The sequence below is a fragment of the Zootoca vivipara genome, chromosome 8 (assembly GCF_963506605.1).
Source record: "Zootoca vivipara chromosome 8, rZooViv1.1, whole genome shotgun sequence".
Taxonomy (NCBI): Eukaryota; Metazoa; Chordata; class Lepidosauria; order Squamata; family Lacertidae; genus Zootoca; species Zootoca vivipara.
The window spans coordinates 52,463,788-52,482,783 of NC_083283.1; the positions used below are offsets into that span (position 1 = coordinate 52,463,788).

Below are 18,996 nucleotides of genomic sequence, written 5' to 3' on the forward strand. Positions count from 1 at the left end.
GAAACTGCTACCCATATCTTGCTCTGGCCCCTATTTTCTTAATAAATGACTCTAAAATTTAATGTTTTAAATGGGAAAAATAAAACAGAATGTGGATTTCTTTGGAGAAATAAATAAAAAGGACTTCATAGCCATTTGGATGAAGTAGTATAAACTTGATATCCAAGCCAAATTTCCTTCGTGCTATTTGTATTGATTAGAGTACAGCTTAAATCCTTTACTCTGATATTTATCAATAGAAATGTTTAAGGCTGGACCTAAAGTATTAATTTCATTAAAGTTTTTTTATGCAAACAGTGCCACCAGGCAATTTAGTTGCTTCATTTTTACTTAAGTGCTAATGCTATGACGTTCTGCCAATATCTGTTCAGCTGGCTTAGCTCTAGCTGAGACAGGATGAGGAAGTTATACTGGTGTATCTCTGGTTAAGCCAGGATTGGGGGACGTATATCAGTACCACCTTGGTGAGCTGGGAATCTGCTGGCTGAGCTAGAGATCCACCACATCCTTACTTGTTCATCCCTGTGGATCTATGTTTAGGATCGCACCCTTAGTGTTTAATTTCTGCTCTTCAAGCTGTTAGTTGCATTACTAAGACCTTTTATTATATTTTTGTAATTATTTCAGAAATTGATCATTTTGAAATCTTAATATTCTGACTGCTACCAATGCATATAAGTGTAAATATAAGTTTCACTGTTGAAGAAAATAAAATATAGAGGATGTTAATGATTTCACCCAAGTGCAAAATACAAAGCAGAATGAATACTCGCTGCAAAATCATGACTTGGTTTTTATTTTTATTTTTAAAAAAGCATTCCATTACAAAACATTAAAAATCTTGCCTGAGTCATTCTGTTCAGTCCTTGTGTAGGCTAATCCTGTGGGCATTTCCTTTGCGCATCTGTAGTTCTCTGCAAATTAAAGTGTGTTAACAGAATTGCAGGGGCATTCATCATTTTGGCATATCCACTGTGTGTTCATATTCACAGAAACTGCTAAGTTTATTCCTTCATCCTACTGTGACTCTGAAATAATATAAAATGTTCCAGTATGGGTGCTTTTGGGCAATATGATACACCATGGTTCATTGTGATGGGCACGTGTTTTCTTTTCCCCACCCCACTTCTCCTTGGAAGGAAGGCTTCAGATACTTCTGTTTCTATTCTTAAGGGAGCACAGTGTGCCGTTTCATTTGAACCGTTAATTGTAACTATGATTTCTTTGAAACAAGCTAACAAACTCGTCCCTCCAGATGTTTTGGGACTACAACTCCCATCACCTCTAGCTAACAGGACCAGTGGTCAGGGATGATGGGATTTGTAGCCCCAAAACATCTGGAGGGCAGAGTTTGCCTATGCGTGACTTAAGTCATGAAACTGGTTTGTCTTGACAAATCATAGTGAAAGTTTAGTGTATACACCTTTCATAATGGGCTATGCTGAGTGAGTTCCAGCTGCTCAACCAATTTATTTATTTATTTATTTATTTGGGGGGGGGGTCTCCTCAGGTTTCTCTAGCCACTTAGTGAACAAGAGGATTGTGGACTTAGTGGTCCAGCAGATTTTGTTTTTAGGTTTTTACAAGCATTTCATGGTATCTTGTCATAATATCATCACTAGACAGCACATCAAAATGTGTTGTATCAAGTCTTCCTTTGCTTCACATGGTTCTGGCAATGCTATTCCACATATTCCATAGGACAGTAAGATACAGAAATGCAGAGTGAGACGTTACAGGTTATATTATATACTTTTCAGCAACAGTAACAAAAAAAGGATTCCTTAGATTCAACCTCCCACTCCACACACTCACACTGCTATCAGCAACCCTGCCTTGCATGGCTGCACCAGTCAGGAGATGGTTTAGCAACTGGGCCTAATGACATTGTACGACAGTTGTGTGACCAGCTTCAGATCAGAGGCAGAATTAGGGCAGTGTAACTGGTTCCACTGCAGTGGGGGCACCAGGTCTAGCGGGCACTGCAGGGCATCAGAACTATGACATAGTCAATTGAGCAGAAAGGAGGGCGAGAGACAGGGGTGCCAAATTTTGGGCTCGCAAAGGGTGCTGCTGAGATTTGAAACTAGAGTCCAGCCCTGTTCAGATCCAATAGATCCCAGGCCAGCTAGACCCTCCCTCTCCCCAGAATGCCCTGTTTAAGGCCTTCCATAGTTGCTGCCAGTGGGATCTCACTTGTGGCACTCCCCCACACCCACACATTTGGCAGGTGGAAGGGGGTGGGAATGATGCACTAATGGCTTAGCCTGAATTGCTGGGAGGAGGATATCTATGTCCAATCCAACTCCCCCCCCCCAAAAAAAAACCCCCACAAAAGGGGGGTTGGATTGCTCTGCACGTTCAGTAGAAAGGAAACAGAATAAACTGGTCATCCTCTCCATCTCCATCCCACTTCTAGAGCAAGAGAGACATATATTCTCTGAATGGAGGAATAGAACATCATCATTAAAGTCTTGTTTATCATATGTTAAGTACGGTAACCTGGAAACCAGCATCAGTACAAAAGGCACACACATGGATAGGCCCAGTATTTTGGCTTAAGGCTGATTTAGGGAAACATAATTAACAAATTATAAGCATACTAGTGGTTTTCAGCCCGTTTAATAACGGGCGCTAGAACATCCTGGGGTTCGGAGAAGCGCTTGTGCAGCGCTTCTCCGAACCCTGGGACCTGTCCTTGCTGTCGGCGGCAGGGGGACAGGAACGGAGGAGGAGAAAGCGCTGCTTTCTCCTCCTCCGTTCCTCTCCCGCAGCCGCCGACAGGAAGCAGACATCCCAGGGTTAGGAGAAGCGCTTGCGCAGCGCTTCTCCGAACCCTGGGACCCGTCCTTGCTGTCGGCGGCAGGGGGACAGGAACGGAGGAGGAGAAAGCGCTTTCTCCTCCTTCCTTCCTCTCCCCCAGCCGCCGACAGGAAGGACGCGCGCACTCTTCCCCCCCCCCCTGCCTCCTCCAACTGCCACTCCTCTCACGGGCCAGGGAGGGTTGTGAGGAGGCTTTCGCCGGCCTCCACCCTCGCTTCCCTGACGTGCCCTGCAGTGAGGCGGTGTCCAGCGGGAGCGGCGGTTGGAGGAGGCAGAGGGGGGAGAGTGCGCGCGCGCAGTCTCTGCTGTCCAATCCCTGTATCCCTAGCGCACATGCGCAGTGACCCAGGGACACACGGGACAGCTTGGACGCAGGGACAACTTGGACATTATTATATAGGATAAAATTAAGACCTAGGCGCATAGGCGAGGTAGCATATTTGTCAAGTATAGTTGTACTTATTTCTCAGGTTTGGTGACACAAAGTCTTGTGAAGCAGAGCATCTATTCAAGTTTGAGCTAAGATATGAATGACACATTTAAGCAAAATTGAATTTTTATGTGTGCATTGCAAGCTATACTGTTGAGGACATTATTTAAAGATGAATTGTTATAAAATAGTGAGGTTATTCTACCATATCTTCATTGGATTACCTTTTATCAAATCTTGTTTAACTCTGTTCATGTTTTATTGGTTTGCTTGGCTGGTTCCTTTCCTAAGAGAAAAAAACTTCATTTAATTCTTAACAACATTGTGCATTTCCCCTACTCCATATAAATTTAATTTACAAAGGTACTTGTTTCTGTTTTATGCTAAGGTACATTTTCAAGTATAATATCAACAGATGGTACCTGCTATTAGAGGTAAAATAGAAACCCACCAAGTATGACTCTAGTTGACCATGTTTTGCTGCTTTTCCATATTCTCATAGAAGCCTGTTGAAAATGAAACATTTTTATTTCTGATCCCATGAGCAAAAGCTGAAGCTCAATGGCAGAGTGATTGCTTTGCATGCAAGCAAAGCAATCTCCCGAAAGCAAAGCAAAGCAATCTCCCGAAACGTCTGAGAATGTTCCCTGTCTGAAATTCTGGTGAGCCACTGCTAGTCAGATCTTGCCCATTGGCTACCATTTTTTCTTCCTCTTCAACAATGCTTCTGGGGGCAATGTTACAGGATCATACAGGCTTTAGTAGACCTTTTCCACTGCTGATGCCCAATATATAATTAACCAGCACCTAAGCAGTTTTTGCAAGGCTTATATTTGGAGAGAGACTTGGTGCGTCATCCCTCAGTCAGCCTTTGATGTCCCAGATGGTTTGCCCTAGATGAAATGATCTGTGTCAGGTTAGGAAATGGAAATCTATCATCAGTCTTGTCAACTGTCTCATTATTCTCCACTCATCAGAGGAGTATTTTGTTTTGAGAAATATCACTGTAAGGCATGCTGTTCAGTATGCATTTCTTTTTCATCTCTCTTTTTTCATACCATAACAGAAGTGCTTTGTTTTCCTGTGTTCCACTTTCCAATGTATATTGCAAAACATCCTTTAAAAAAAACTGTATTGGTTTTTTTAAGCAAACCTGAATCAGTTCTCTTAATTATCAAATGATGATCCACTCATTAAATTCATAAATACTTAATACATTACTCAAATGGCCATTGCTAGGAAATGGATAACCTGAGGATAGTCATGTTTTGTTTTTGTACTACCACAGTCATGCAAATAAAAGACTGCTCCAAAAATAAATAAATAATAATAATACATTTTTTGCACTGCTATGGTCTTTCCAACTGGTAGCGTAAATGGCATGTTCATTGGCCCCAACATGAACAAATTAAATCAACTGACTTGCAGCATGTACACATGGGCAGGGGCGTAGGAAAGGGGGGCCGGCGGGGGCCGGCCACCCCAGGTGCCATCATGGAGGGGGGTGACAAATTATCAAGGAACAATTACTCCCCTACTAGGGCAGTTCATAAAAAACTTGTTTTTGAAAATGCCTTCTCCAAAGGTCTTCTCTTACTGTACTAGGGGGAAAAGACTAGATTGCTGCTGTGCAGTCTTCCTGTGATGAGACTAGATTGCTGCTGTGCAGTCCCGTTTTTGAAATAAATGTTTTCCTTTTCATATAATACAGAGCATGGTGAAATCACAATAAATAAAACCTCTCCTTCAGTAGTTTCAAGCACTACTACAGGTTCCACATAATATCTGTACTGCATTGTTTACTGTGACAGCACCTTTGTATGTTTTAAAGTAGGATTGTTAATTTTTCTTGATTTCACTGATGTGGTGTTTTGTTTGTTTTGGTAAACCACTTTGCAGGGTTTTTTTAAGTAAGTTTTATTAAATAAATAAACAATAAATATAAATAAAATAACACAAGCCAAAACACAATCCATCCTGTAGATTTAAGTATCTGTCCATAGTCGCTGTCTATAGTCGCCTACTTGTTATCAGAGGCCCAGAATCCACATTCCTTTGTAAGAAAATATGAAATAACGTAAAACCATTTTTGCAGGCAACAAAAAAAAAATCAATGGGGGGGGGTTGACAATAAATTTTTCGCACCGGGTACCACCTGACATTCCTATGCCCCTGCACGTGGGTCCAGATCCAAAGAGAGATTGCTGTGCCAGAGCCTTGGTTCGAACATACCTGAGCTGGAGACATATTATGAACATCATAAAATTGATGCAGACCATGCAGATAACATTAGTTGTGAACTCCTGCACTTGATTCTCCCTTCTCAAATAAAAGGAGGATATTACTGCTCAAACTACTGGTCATCTATAAGAAAGGTTTTCAGCACACTGGGATGTGTTTGCCTTATATGGCTATATTTGCTTCTAGTGAAAGGCTAATAAATAACAGATTTAGAAAATTACACAATAGATGCTGAGTAGAAAGTCTTATTGAGACTATCAGGAAAACTCTGCGGAAATGGTTGACTGTTCATGGTCCCTTTCCCAATATCATCACCCAGCATGAAATTGCCTCAAGCATTTATTTGCTACAGTCTGGGTAATACCCCCAGAGTTGGCACATGCTGTTGCATTAAAAGTCAGTAATATAATATTCAGATTTGTAGGCAGCACTGGGAGCTCCTAAGTTTACTGATGCATATAGTCAGTTGGAAATGAAAATTAGAACTCTTGTCCAGCTAGTAGAAATGTTCACTTTCTCTCCCAAACACATGTATGCACCCCGTTCCGGTAGAAGAGATAGGTGGCCAGTTGTAACAACCATCTATCTACAAACAGTGTATTAATAGTAAAAAACAACAATAATCTCATCAAGTGGTACTTCCTCATAAGGCACCTATTGAAAGCAAACAAACAAAATGTACATTTAGTAGATGCCAAAAATATTTCCAGTTGTGTGGTGTTTCAGGGCTTCCCAACAAGCCCCAGTGTTGGAAATCACTAGGAATTTCACTTGGCTAGTTACCAAGTTCAGAGTTCCCTTAGTCCAGGGGCGTAGCCAGGATAAAAATTAGGGGGACAAGGGGCGGGAGGGGAGGGGCCACAGTGGGAATGTGGGCGGGGCTACATTGCCTGCGCCTCCCCGGTCTTCCGCAACAGCGGGGCCCTGTTGCTGCTGGAAGGAGCGGAGGGACTCGAAGGCCTTCATCAGCTTCTCCATGGTGGCCATGCCCCCCCTCGCCCTCACAGAGGTGCGCGTGTGGAAAAGCCAACTCCGATTCTTGCTGCTGGCCGGCCGGCCAAACTCCCTCGCCCGCCCTCGGGGGACTCAGCCCCGCAAGAGCCATCGCGGCCAGCCGCTCAGAGCGCCAGAGAACGGGCTAGAGGGAGACAGCGCGCTCAGTCCGCCACCAACGCGCCGGCGCTATCTTGAAAGCCTCCCATTATTCCCGGCGGAAGCGCGGAACCTCCTCGCTCGGCGGTCCCGGCACAAGCGCGGCCAGCTTCCCGTTCCCCAGGCGAGCCTCCCTGGATGGACTGCCTACTCCACCAATCGGAGCAGGGGTGGGGGTGGGGAAAGGGATCACTGCACCCCCTTCCTGCTCAAGCGGCGCTGCCAGCGACCCACACGGTCGAAGAGGGCGTTTCGCGAGTCTGAGGGGAGGAAATCGTGGAGGGCTAATCGCAAAAGGGAAGCAAGACCGAAGGCCCTCCCCCTCCCCACTTCTAACTGGGCTGCGCTGAGACCCCGCCCCCTTTCTGTCCAGCAGCCTCGCAAACGCGTCGTAGTTGCTTCGAAGGCCGTTCCAGCTCGCCCGATGGCAGACGTTCCTCTCTCATGGGCTCAGCACTCTGTCTGGATCCCCATATAATTTCCGCAAGAGTCCTGGACGGCGTTGGCCCCACTCCTGCTTAGCGCTCCTCCGCTTACGCTCCCCGCGCGCCTCTAGAGTGTCGCGCCTGGAGCGGGAGCCTGGGGCTGCCGCGCCTGCGCCCCTCAGCCTTTTGCTTCTAGGGGGGGGCAATTGCCCCCTCCTGCCCCCCTGCCTACGCCCATGCCTTAGTCTTTCTTCCTCACAAGAATAAAGTATTGATAACATGGAGAGTTACAGGGAATAATAAGACCTTCTCTGTGTGGTTAACATTGTATTCACAGCTAACATGAAAGGTGAGACATGTTATTCCTATAATCCACCCAGACTGGAGGACATTCATATATTTATGGAAAACAATAGTTATTTAGTAAAAAGAAAAAAAGCAAATCTTGTTTCTAATATCCTAAACCCAAAATTCTATCATCATTGACTTAACTATATAGCAACTTGCCTAAACACAGCCTTTTGCCTACCGTATGTATTTTACATCTTGAATTTCACTTTTCTCACTGTGAGAAATAAAATATTGGAGGGGATTGGGCCCCCTCCAAAGTTGATGGGTATCGCCATTCAAATGTTGTGTGTACACCACACCATGTGATCAATTGTGTGGGGTGGGGCTTACCTCCCCCCTCCACTTTTTTATTCAAGTTAGCACCCCATAAAGGTCCACTCTCACAGAATGCTATTTGTATATAGGATGCTAGGGCTCAGGCTCTCATTCCCATGTTTGGATTCTGCTAATAAATAAATACCACATTTAACACATACATTGTGATTAGGAGCAGAAAATGGCTGAAATAACTCCCAAGCCATTGGACTTCAGTGACAGAGACATTGGATATATGGACTAATGTTTGTGCAAAGGCATTGTATCTGTAATACTGGTCCGCATGGGCGGCCTGCTATATGCATGAGTCATAAGCTTTGTACACATTAGACGTATCGGATCATAGTTAAAATAGTTTCATGCTTGTTTCTAGTTTCCACCTTGTAGATCTTTTTCTTTTAAACAGTTCTCTGTGTTATTTTATTTCATGCGCCTCTCCCACCATCCTGAAAATATTAAAATTGAAATGAGGTGATATAACAGGCCCCAGAGTACAGTGGTACCTCGGTTTAGGAACACAATTGGTTCCGGAAGTCTGTTCATAAACTGAAGCGTTCATAAACTGATGCGAACTTTCCCATTGAAAATAATGGAAAGTGAATTAATCCGTTCCAGACGGTCCGCGGAGTAAGCGTTCATAAACTGAAGCAAACTTTCCCATTGAAAGTAATGGAAAGTGGATTAATCCATTCCAGACGGGTCCGCGGAGTACTTAAACTGAAGTGTTCATAAACTGAAGCATGGGTGTAATTGGTTCCGGAAGTCTGTTCATAAACTGAAGCATTCATAAACTGAAGCAAACTTTCCCATTGAAAGTAATGGAAAATGAATTAATCCGTTCCAGATGGGTCCGCGACGTTCATAAACCGAAAATTCATAAACCGAGGTTCCACTGTATTGTAAAATTATAGCCAGTCATCAAGATTTTTGAGGCTTCAGTCATAAATGTAAGGGGGGGGTGCCTGTTGTGCTGGCTTTACAATGCAAGTTGATTATAGCTCTCAAAGGTGTGAAGTAACAAACTGCTTAGGAAAAGGGTAGCCAAATTTTGCCCAAGTGATGACCGTGCTGGCAATTTATGAGGAGCCTTAGAGAGAGATTGTAAATGTCTTCAGATGGAGCCAGTAAGAGACAATCTGTGTAGCTCAAGAGAGTGCACTGGGTATTGGCCAGAGTGATCTCCATTGGTTTCAAATGGACCAAAAAGCATGCATCAGCCACAAAACAGGACTCTATGGATTCCATTTTCTATTGTTACATATCATGTGTGCCAGCAATCCGTTAAATAACATAAAATAATAAAATCAAATGCTTTGTCTCCCCTGAAATCTGTAGAAACCAGCGCTAGACTTGGGGATAAACAATCCCTATTGCCGGCAGCAATCTTTAGTATGTGTAATATTTTTAAAAATAAGAATGCAGAATAAAACAAACACTTTCTTGCTACATTGCTTTTATAAATATTGCATCTTTTGCCACTTTTAAGGGGATTCAAGTAAACAGAAGCACATATTATTTAATAAGAAGAGAATAATTATAATAATAATTTATTATTTATACCCCGCCCATCTGGCTGGGTTTCCCCAGCCACTCTGGGCGGCTTCCAACAGAAAAATAAAACACAGTAATCTATTAAACATTAAAAGCCTCCCTGAACAGGGCTGCCTTCAGATGTCTTCTAAAAGTCTGGTGGTTGTTTTCCTCTTTGACATCTGTTGGGAGGGCGTTCCACAGGGCAGGTGCCACCACCGAGAAGGCCCTCTGCCTAGTTCCCTGCAACTTGGCTTCTCGCAACGAGGGAACCGCCAGAAGGCCCTCGGTGCTGGACCTCAGTTTCCGGGCAGAATGATGGACGGATGCAAGGTTGATAGAACACAAAAGTATTTGGTCCATTGTTCCTCTGGGGTGACCAATGACTGCTTCTGACTTTGTCTTACCTTAGATTAATTAGCTAGTCATAGAAATCAGGCATTTTCTGCTGAAAACTTTCTATCATAAATCCTGTATGAATTCAGTGCTCCCAGGTCCTGGGGACAGGAGGTACTGTGTATTGCAGACTGATATGGGGGTGGAATGGACTTCAAAAGCAACAGTAGCTATTTGGAAGAAATGAAAGCACACAATTGGAGGAGAGGACGGTGCTCACTTACTGATTCAAAATAATCTTATATTTTGCAGACAGATCTTATAGTGGAAGTGTGTGTGTCCATATGTGTTACTTCTTGCTTATGCATTTAGACTTAGACTTGTGATGCCCAAAGGGCTTGGACTGGATGAGAACATTTTAAAGCAATGGTAATAACTGGATAGGTTATTCATTCGAAGTTAGGTTGATTACAGGTTTGCATAATGCTTTGCATTGATCAAATGTTTTCATTTCAGATTTGCTGTTCTTTCGTCATCTCCACAGACAATTAGAAAGAATCTTTAATGTTGCAATAGCTTTGCCAACCAAATAAGAAAATAAAATTACTTTCAAATAACAAATCAGCATTTAAAAGCTGCAATCCTCTATGATCTAGTAAATACCATTAAATGCAGTGAAACTTACACCTGAATAACTGTGGCTTTGACTCCATGGCAGTTAACTCTCTTCTCAAACTAGCATGAAGTTTTCTACCTAAAACTGTGGCATGCAGTCGGATGACTCACCCTAGGGTTGGACAGTATAGCTATTTTTCACTGTCTGGTAGATAAGTACAGTTCAGTGGATAGAAGGCCTGAATGGAAGGTCGGGTCATATTTTTGAAACCATCTGAAGCAGGAACAAAAGCAAAAGAAACTTCGGCAAATAAGCCCAAATAAAAAAACAATTTCACTTTGGTATCAGTTTTATCTGGAAAAGTATATATCCAGTGGCATCTTACCAAATCATAGTCAGTCATGACTAACTTTAGTCCATTGATTTTAATAGGTCTACTCTGATGGGCAGAGCAATCCCAAAATTATGTCAGCATAAGTTAACATTACCGCAAACTCCATTCAGAAGTGGAGGTACTGCCAGATGAGACAGCCTGCTGCCTGTGAGAGGGAAAGTAAACCTTTAAAATAGAAATATATAAAAAAATAAAAAATTGTCCCGTGGCACCTTAGAGACCAACTAAGTTTGTTCTTGGTATAAGCTTTCGTTGTGCATGCGCGAAGAAGTATCTGAAGAAGTATGCATGCACACGAAAGCTTATACCAAGAACAAACTTAGTTGGTCTCTAAGGTGCCACTGGACAATTTCTTAATTTTTTAAAAAAAATATTTCGACTGCATCAGACCAACACGGCTACCTACCTGAAACTTTAAAATAGCATTAAAAAATTCCTTCCAGTAGCATCTTAGAGACCAACTAAGTTTGCCATTGGTATGAGCTTTCGTGTGCATGCACACTTCTTCAGATACCAATAGAGTTAAAATAGAGTTTGACTTACACCAGCCTTTTAGCCAACATTAGTTCTATTCAGTAATTGGGTCACATGACTGAGCTGAAATATGTATAGGTCTCTCCTTGCCCCTTTTCACCACCCCTCACACCCCAGGAATGCCCCTTTCGGGGCATTTATACCGGCACAATTTTTGCCAGCTTAAATTTCACTGGTTGAGCCCTAACTGAACCAGCATAGCCTCAGCTCATTTCAGCCAGGACAGCCCAAGTTCCACCTATTTGAAACTCAATAATCCTGGTGGATTTGAGGTTTGGTTTCCGCTGTAACTATCGTACTTTACAGGTTTGAATAATCTAATTTCATTTACCTATAGATGTTTATGTTACAGTGTGATGGGCCAAAATGGCCGACAGAGCCCAAATGCCCTCTGGTGGTCAAAAGCTTCATACGCAAACTGAAATTCTTAGGGGTGGGTGACAGCCATTTTTTGCTTCTGTTTCTCGTTTTTCCAATTCTCAGTTAAATTCACCCTATTTCCACATCTGTTTGTGTTCCTTTTTCCTAATATACACATGTTTCTACATAAGGTGAAGATTTTGAAAGATCACTGTGTTATAGTTTGATTTGGTTTAGAAAGTACAAATTAGGCAACTGCACATTAAAATGTGAAATGAATTAATTTCTCCCTTATCCTCAGGCAAACCTTACCATGATTCACGGACAAGCGTGAGAGAACACCACTCCCTCTGCATTATTTTGCCTGGCCTGAACAGTGAAAAATATATTTAATACTTTTCTTCTTAACGTTAAGTCATGATCCAGAAAATTTAAGCATTTTTTTTTTAGTTCCATGGATTTCAGTGAGTGAGCAACAGCACAGTCCTTTGCATGTCTACGCATGATTTCGAATGGGCTTACTCCAGGGTTAGCTGGCATAGAATTGTATTTTTCTTCTTGTATACATTAGATAAGAGAAGATATAGCATAGACTTCCCACTTAAAAAGTAACCTACCAGAATGCACTTTGGTTTTACATACCTTCCTAGTTTCAGTAACCAGGTAATAATAAATGGCTCCAGGAACTGTATTATGGTTGTGCCATGCATCCTTTGTTCTACAGGTGATAATAAATAAATAAATAAATAAATAAATAAATAAATAAATAATCACTCTTGAAGAACATCCATGATTGTTCCACATTTTTGGTTCTTAAGCTAATTCTTGTTTAAAGAGTGAGTTTATTTATTTTGCACCATTAATGTACAGTATATGGCACTTTACAGTGTTTCATAAATGAAAAAACAAAACAAAAAAAGCCAGTGCTCTGTCCCCAAGGAGTTTAAATTTTCGACGTTGGGGAGAAAGGCAAGAAAAACTACCTATGATAGCAATGAAGGTTGCATGAATTTAGACTTTGCTACAGAATGTGCAACAGGATTTGCTCGCATTTTAGCTGATTTGTATCAGAGAACACAGAAAACAAAATGTCATACCAATTGTATCAGCCACGGGCAGTGTAAAGAAAGCTTTGTGAATATCTGGCTGGAATCTCAATTAATGAATTAGGCAGAGCTTGCTTAAACTGCGTCTTTCCTCTGCTCTACATAAGTGCCTGGAAACTTCCATTTCACTGTATCTGAAGAAGTGTGCATGCACACGAAAGCTCATACCAAAATAAAAACTTAGTTGGTCTTTAAGGTGCTACTGAAGGAATTTTTTTTATTTTTTTTTTTATTTTACTTCGATCCAGACCAACACGGCTACCTACCTGTAACCTTTCCTCTGCTGTCATGCTTCTTTGTATCAGTGGTTTGAGTGTACTTAGAGGTGAGTCAAGTATGACTCAACAGAGAGTGCTTTGAAAAGTGAGTTTTTGATTACTAGCAAGCACAGTGTGTGTCTGTCTTGGGATGCATTTTTCTATCAGCTCATGCTGTACCTTTTAAAGGCTAGCTTTCATTTGTGCTCAAAGAAACACCAGAAATGCAGAGTTAAATAGCTGCCAAACAGAGAGGATGTCCTTTGTGAAGGAAGATGGATGGCTCCAAATGACTGCCACCTAAAGCTTAATTAATCCTATGATATGGTACCACATACAGGAAGTGATCGTTTGTAGCAGATCATGAAATTAGACCATTAGGTTGAATCCAAAGTTGTTCACAAGTGGGTCCCATCAATCACGTTGCTGTAAATGCAGTAACTTCCACTTTTACTACATAAGTTTGATCCTTCAATAACACTAAAATTGTCAAAGAACTTTGCCTAGAGTAAAACCAAGTTGAGTTTGATGATACAGGTAACACAGTGTTTTCGGTAGGAATTTCCAGAATATATGTGATTCTTAAAGGTGGCGGCGGCTAAACATTATTTATTTGTAGAAAGGAGGATGCCATGTCCTGATGGGGATTTGGTAAAGCAATTGCCACAGAATCTCCACCACCACCCCACATAAGACACTGGTCTGGAAGTATGCCTCACTGTACTTGATGGGATTTACTTCTGAATAAACATGCAGAGGATTGAGCTGTGATATTTTAATATATATTTTCAGTTTTACAATTTTTAAATACATTCAAGGTGGTACAAGCTAGTCTAAGTAGCACATTACAAAGAAAGCATCAAATCGGTCATTATTGACCAATGTATTTCATTACCACCATCAGATCTCCAGGTCTGAGGAAACCCTGAGCAAAATGTCCTCTGGTGGGCCTGTCCCCCTGTTGGTGAATTTACCTGGTTGCAGTGGCCGTGTTCCACCAGGCAACTTGAATCTAGCTGCTCTTTAAATTTCCCATAATGTTCACCAGAGCAGTGGTAGGTTGGGGGCATTGTGAGAATGCAAAAGGGAAATTAGATCAATGGTTTGATGCCCAAAGGCACATCCTTCCATTGTCTACCAAGATGGGCAGATGCCAACAATACGGTGGTGCTCATCTTTCAGTGGGGTGGGTAGGACTTGGTTCTTATTAATTTATTATTGGTGGAGCATTTTATGTATCGTGTATTGTCAATGTTTTAAATTGCCTTCATTTGCTGTATCTTATTTTTTGTCAAGTCACTTTGAGACATTCTAGTGTAAAAGGTGACCAAAATGAAATAATAATAAAGTAATGGCTTTCTCAGTGGCCTCACCAGTATTGCGAAACAACTTGTCTCAGGAGGTTTGGATAGCCTCGTCTCCGATTGCCTTCCAACACCTTATGAACACTTTTTTGGCAAGCTTTTAATTTGCTACACTGAAGTGATTTCATAGAATCACAGAGTTGGAGGAGACCACAAGGGTCATCCAGTCCAACCCCCTGCCAAGCAGGAAACATCATAAGTAGTCTGCATCTTAGCTATCATGCTGTCTCTTATTGCCTATTTTTTATTACTATATTTTTATTTTGTTGCTGTGTTGCAGTAATCACTGTGATTTTAATTATTGCAAGCCTCCTTGAGTAATTCATATCTATTAGAAAGGTAAAGTATCAATCTCATAAATAAATTAAGTACTGTAAGTCCTGGACTTTAAGAGGGTACTCTGGTCTGGCACCTGAGACTCCACTAATGAGAATAACTGATTAATGACTCATGATACTAATCTGTAAATATTAGAATTCAAAGTAACAATAATGTTGCCACATTTGTAGGGAAATAGGACAAATGGGAATTACTTAAGCAGTAAAAGCAAGAATAAAGCAATGCAGGCCCAGAAAGAGAAAGTTTACCATTTTATTACATATAATATCTGTCACATCTTAGCTTTATGTTCATATATTATCTCTTCATTATCTAAAAGTTAGTATATGCTCTATAAACCAGGCTCTCCTCTTCAGTCTCTTTTTTAAAGTCTCTGTGTGACGAGTCATTTGAGGAAGCACCACCACCAGGAAAATTGCGTCTCTTTTCGGCCTAGGTTGGACTTGTCAGCACCAAGCAATATAAACAAGGAAAAGCTCTAGGCAAAAATAGCTTGGCCTCAGACCCATGTCTTAAAAGTGTCCAGATTAGGCTACTGTAATGTGTTATACTTGGGGCTGCATTTGAAGACAGTATGAAAGTACAATTGGTCCGAAATGTAGCTGCAAGGCTGTAAACTGGGACTGGGTGTTACGATCTCACATTTTGCCTGTGCTTTGTCAACTCCACTGGCTTCCATCTCGTCATCAGACTCAATTCAAAGTGCTCATTTTCACATTTAACACCCTTCATGACTGGGAGCAAAAATATTGAAGGACTCATTGTCTTGCCATGTACTTTCCTCAACACAGACACTTTTGGGTGCCCCATCACCTACCAAAGAAAAAGCTTACTTAGTGGTGGCACCTGCACTGCAGGATGCTGTCTCCAATGAGCCTTGCCTAGCACAGACCTTGATATCATTTTGGTACCATCATGTTTCGTGCTGGAAGTAAGGCTCCCGGACAATTATTCAGTTCTGATAGCCAAATACTCTTCATTACTACTTATGACAACAGTAGGGATAGAAGACATTGAGAAGCAATTCCACCACATGACCAAAAGTAAGTGAGAAAGGGGCATAAAGCGGTGTAAACCAAAGTGGTGCAGTAGTGAGATTGCATTGCTAATGGACATGACTTATTGGGTGGCATGGAAAAGCAAAGGATGGTTGGGATGGGATAGGAACAGAGCAAATGGGAGATGACATACAACACTGAAAGCCTTTCAGCAACAATGGAATCATTTATGTTGTGGATCCCTCTGCACCCGAGACACTGTAGTGGTTTGTTCTACAGCAGGCATTGGTGACAATCTTGTCGTATGAATGACTCTTGACCACAGGAATAGTTGATGTAAGGTCACAGCTGATGATAGACAGTGCCAGAAACCAATTGTGGGTGGACCTGCAGCAGTGCAGGGTTACACTTTTTTTTCTTTTTCAAAGGGCTACTCCATCCCAACTCTGCCTCTTGCATTGAAGAAAACAAAGAGAAGAGATAGCCTATAGAGCTGGGGGCTGGTGAGAGACACATGACTGGCCTCAAGATTCATTCAGGTTCTCCACCTTGGTTTTAAAGGGAGTGCAGGAGAGTCATGGTTCACATCTGATGTGACCGAAGGAACACTGTTTTAAGTCACTGTTCACACCACGTATATAGGATCAGGCTGTGTCTAATTGACTGAGCGGCATATTTTATTTTGTACTGAAAGAGCATTTGCAGATAACCTTTATGAAACCACACCAGCTTCAAACCTCACTGTGCTTAAAAATACACTTGCATTTGAATGTTATGCTAAGTAGTAATTGGATTTTAGCATGAAGAAGTGCTTTGTTAACAGTCAGCTTATCTTCATATAATTATATACCTAAATACATTACTTTAGTTGAAATAAAGGTAATTACACAAATTGATTCATAATCGTGAGTGGATGCATGATAAATATTAATTTCTGAGAATTATTGCAAGCTGCTGTAATAGCAAAAATCAAAACATGTCATTGTATCCTTTCTCCCTGGTCTTTCAAAATACATATTCCGGTTGTCAGTGGGCAGACAAAAGCATTAAACAGATGGGCCATCTTTTTTACTTGTGACTGCTGTGGAAGAGCCAAAGACAACATATTGGAAAGAAGCAGGTGGCAAAGGAAAATGTAGACAGATTCTTAGGAAATTTATACTCAGGACCTGGAAGTTTCCTTATTGAAAACCATGAGGTTAGATTAGCTTATCAGACTGTAGATTTAAAAAATAAATCTAAGTAATAGACTAAGACAAAAACAGGCACCCAGAAAAAAGCCCAGATATAATGTAAAACTATTTAATTAGCAACGTTCTCCCTCAGGGTAACAACCTGAGAATGTATAGTTGCATTATATTTTCAGACTATTAGAAACAGTCATCTGAAACCCACTGCAGGTTTGCTTTCTCAAATGTCCCTTGAGGGGACATCTGTGATACTATGGTTTTGGACAACAACAAAAAGGTGCCCGATTTAACTACTTATATTACAAAGCTTTTAGATTCTGACCGTCCAAATTCACATCATATATTCTCATTTATGTTTATATCTTAGTGCATGATTCCAAATGAAAGTTTCTGCTGACAGGCCTATGCAGTTGTTGTTGTTGGGTGTTTTTCTGGCGTAGCTGGCCATTTTAGCAATTGTTTTGTGTTGCTTTTAAAGGTTTTATTTTGCTGTACATTGTCTTGATGTTTTGCAAGAGAGAAGTATATAAATACTTCTATAAGTAAATAAGTTTATTTCTTGATAACGGTAAGAATTCTAGTTACAGGTAGGTAGTCGTGTTGGTCTGAGTCGAAACAAAATAAAAAAATTCCTTCAGTAGCATCTTAAAGACCAACTAAGTTTTTATTTTGGTATGAGCTTTTGTGTGCATGCACACTTCTTCAGATACACTGAAACAGAAGAATTCTGTAATTCTGTGTGTGCCTGAATTGCCGTTTCATTGTTTCAATCTGACACAATTTGCTGTTTAAACTAACAGCTTGGGTCTCGTTGCCAATGGCTCCCCCCCCCCCCCGGAAACCACTTACTTCCAAGTCCTGCATATCCACTGAGTTTCCAGCACCACCATTATAGCTAAGTACAGTATACACAAATTGGTCCCCATATGCAAATTGCTGCCACATAGAAGGAAGCAAATACTTGTCTGCTATTCCAGAGGGCAGGACTACATCAAATAGACTTAAATTACAAGAGGATAGGTTTTGGCTGAACGTTAGGAGAAACATCTTAATAGTAATAGCCGATCAACAATGGAACCATTTAACTAGAAAGCTGGTAGGCTCTCCCTTTATGGATATTTTTGTCATTACGTGTCACATGATCCCAACTGGGGTGACTGTTGCTGTCTAATGAAGAGGAGCAAGATGTAGGAAGTGCCACAGACAAGGAGCAGCCCAAGAGGGAGGAGGAGGGTGCCATATTTTACTTAGCCTGTCATTCCACACAATATGATTTGGCTCAAGACATACTAGAAAAGAAAATTGCCCTACAAAAGAACAGTTGCAGAGTAAATGACTACAGTACACAGAAGGCAGAGTAGAACCCCCAGTAATGCATAATAGTCCTGGGGCTATGCTGGCTCTCTAGGGTAAGAAAAATAAAAATCTGTAGCTAGAAACTGTAAAAACAACAGCCACTAAATGGTAGAAGGTTGGAAGTGGGATGGTTTTCATCATGCCAAATCAATGTCCTGAGTAATCAAGGTGGTTTAGTCATTATTGGACTGAGTTCCATTATAATAATTTCTCGGTATTGTTTCAGTAGAAATCTTTATGCATTATCATTAATGGCATTGCTATCCCACACTTCAGCTGTTTCAGCCACAGCCTGACGCATCCAGCTGAGTACACCACTTAGCTTTGTTCTCCAATTGATTTGGCTTTAACTAAAAGTGAAATATGGTTATTATAGTGGAATTACTTTTAGACAGTCTTATTTTCCAAGAAGACAAACTGTAAATGCAACTGTTGCTCATTGTGATTTTGGTGGATTATTGGTTATGTCTCCTTTGTTACATAACTGACCAACCTTATGCTCTGTAGTTTTTGTTTGCTTTTAATCTTGGACCAATACTGGCATCCATAAAGTATACTGGGTATATTTGCTGTTGTATCTAGTTATTTATAGCAAAGGATGAATCACCATCTTCTTCTTTTTTACTATTTCCTAACATACTAAAACCATATTTGAAAACCAACTTTTCTTTGAATAGGAAACTATTCCAAATCTGAATAACAATGCTTGTTTCTAATAATAATAATAATAATAATAATAATAATAATAATAATAATAATATCCCTCCCGTCTAGCTGGGTTTCCCCAGCCACTCTGGGTGACTTCCAGCAAAATATAAAAAATAATAAAATGTCAAACATTAAAAGCTTCCCGATGCACTTCTGTTTAGAAAGTTGCTT

At 41.0% G+C, this 18,996-nt stretch overlaps 1 protein-coding gene across 2 annotated transcripts in view; it reads left to right on the forward strand.

Annotated features, from left to right (window-relative positions):
• Nucleotides 1-18,996, forward strand: part of DOK6 (docking protein 6) — a 167,880-nt gene that overhangs the window by 139,598 nt on the left and 9,286 nt on the right. The window contains exon 8 of one of the 2 annotated variants that reach the window (XM_035125322.2): nt 11,809-12,200. The exons of the other annotated variant lie outside the window; for it this stretch is intronic. Coding sequence (XP_034981213.1) covers nt 11,809-11,900 — 92 coding nt within the window. The 3' untranslated portion in view covers nt 11,901-12,200. Of the gene's footprint in view, nt 1-11,808; nt 12,201-18,996 lie in introns of those variants that run through there. 2 annotated transcript variants of the gene reach the window in all.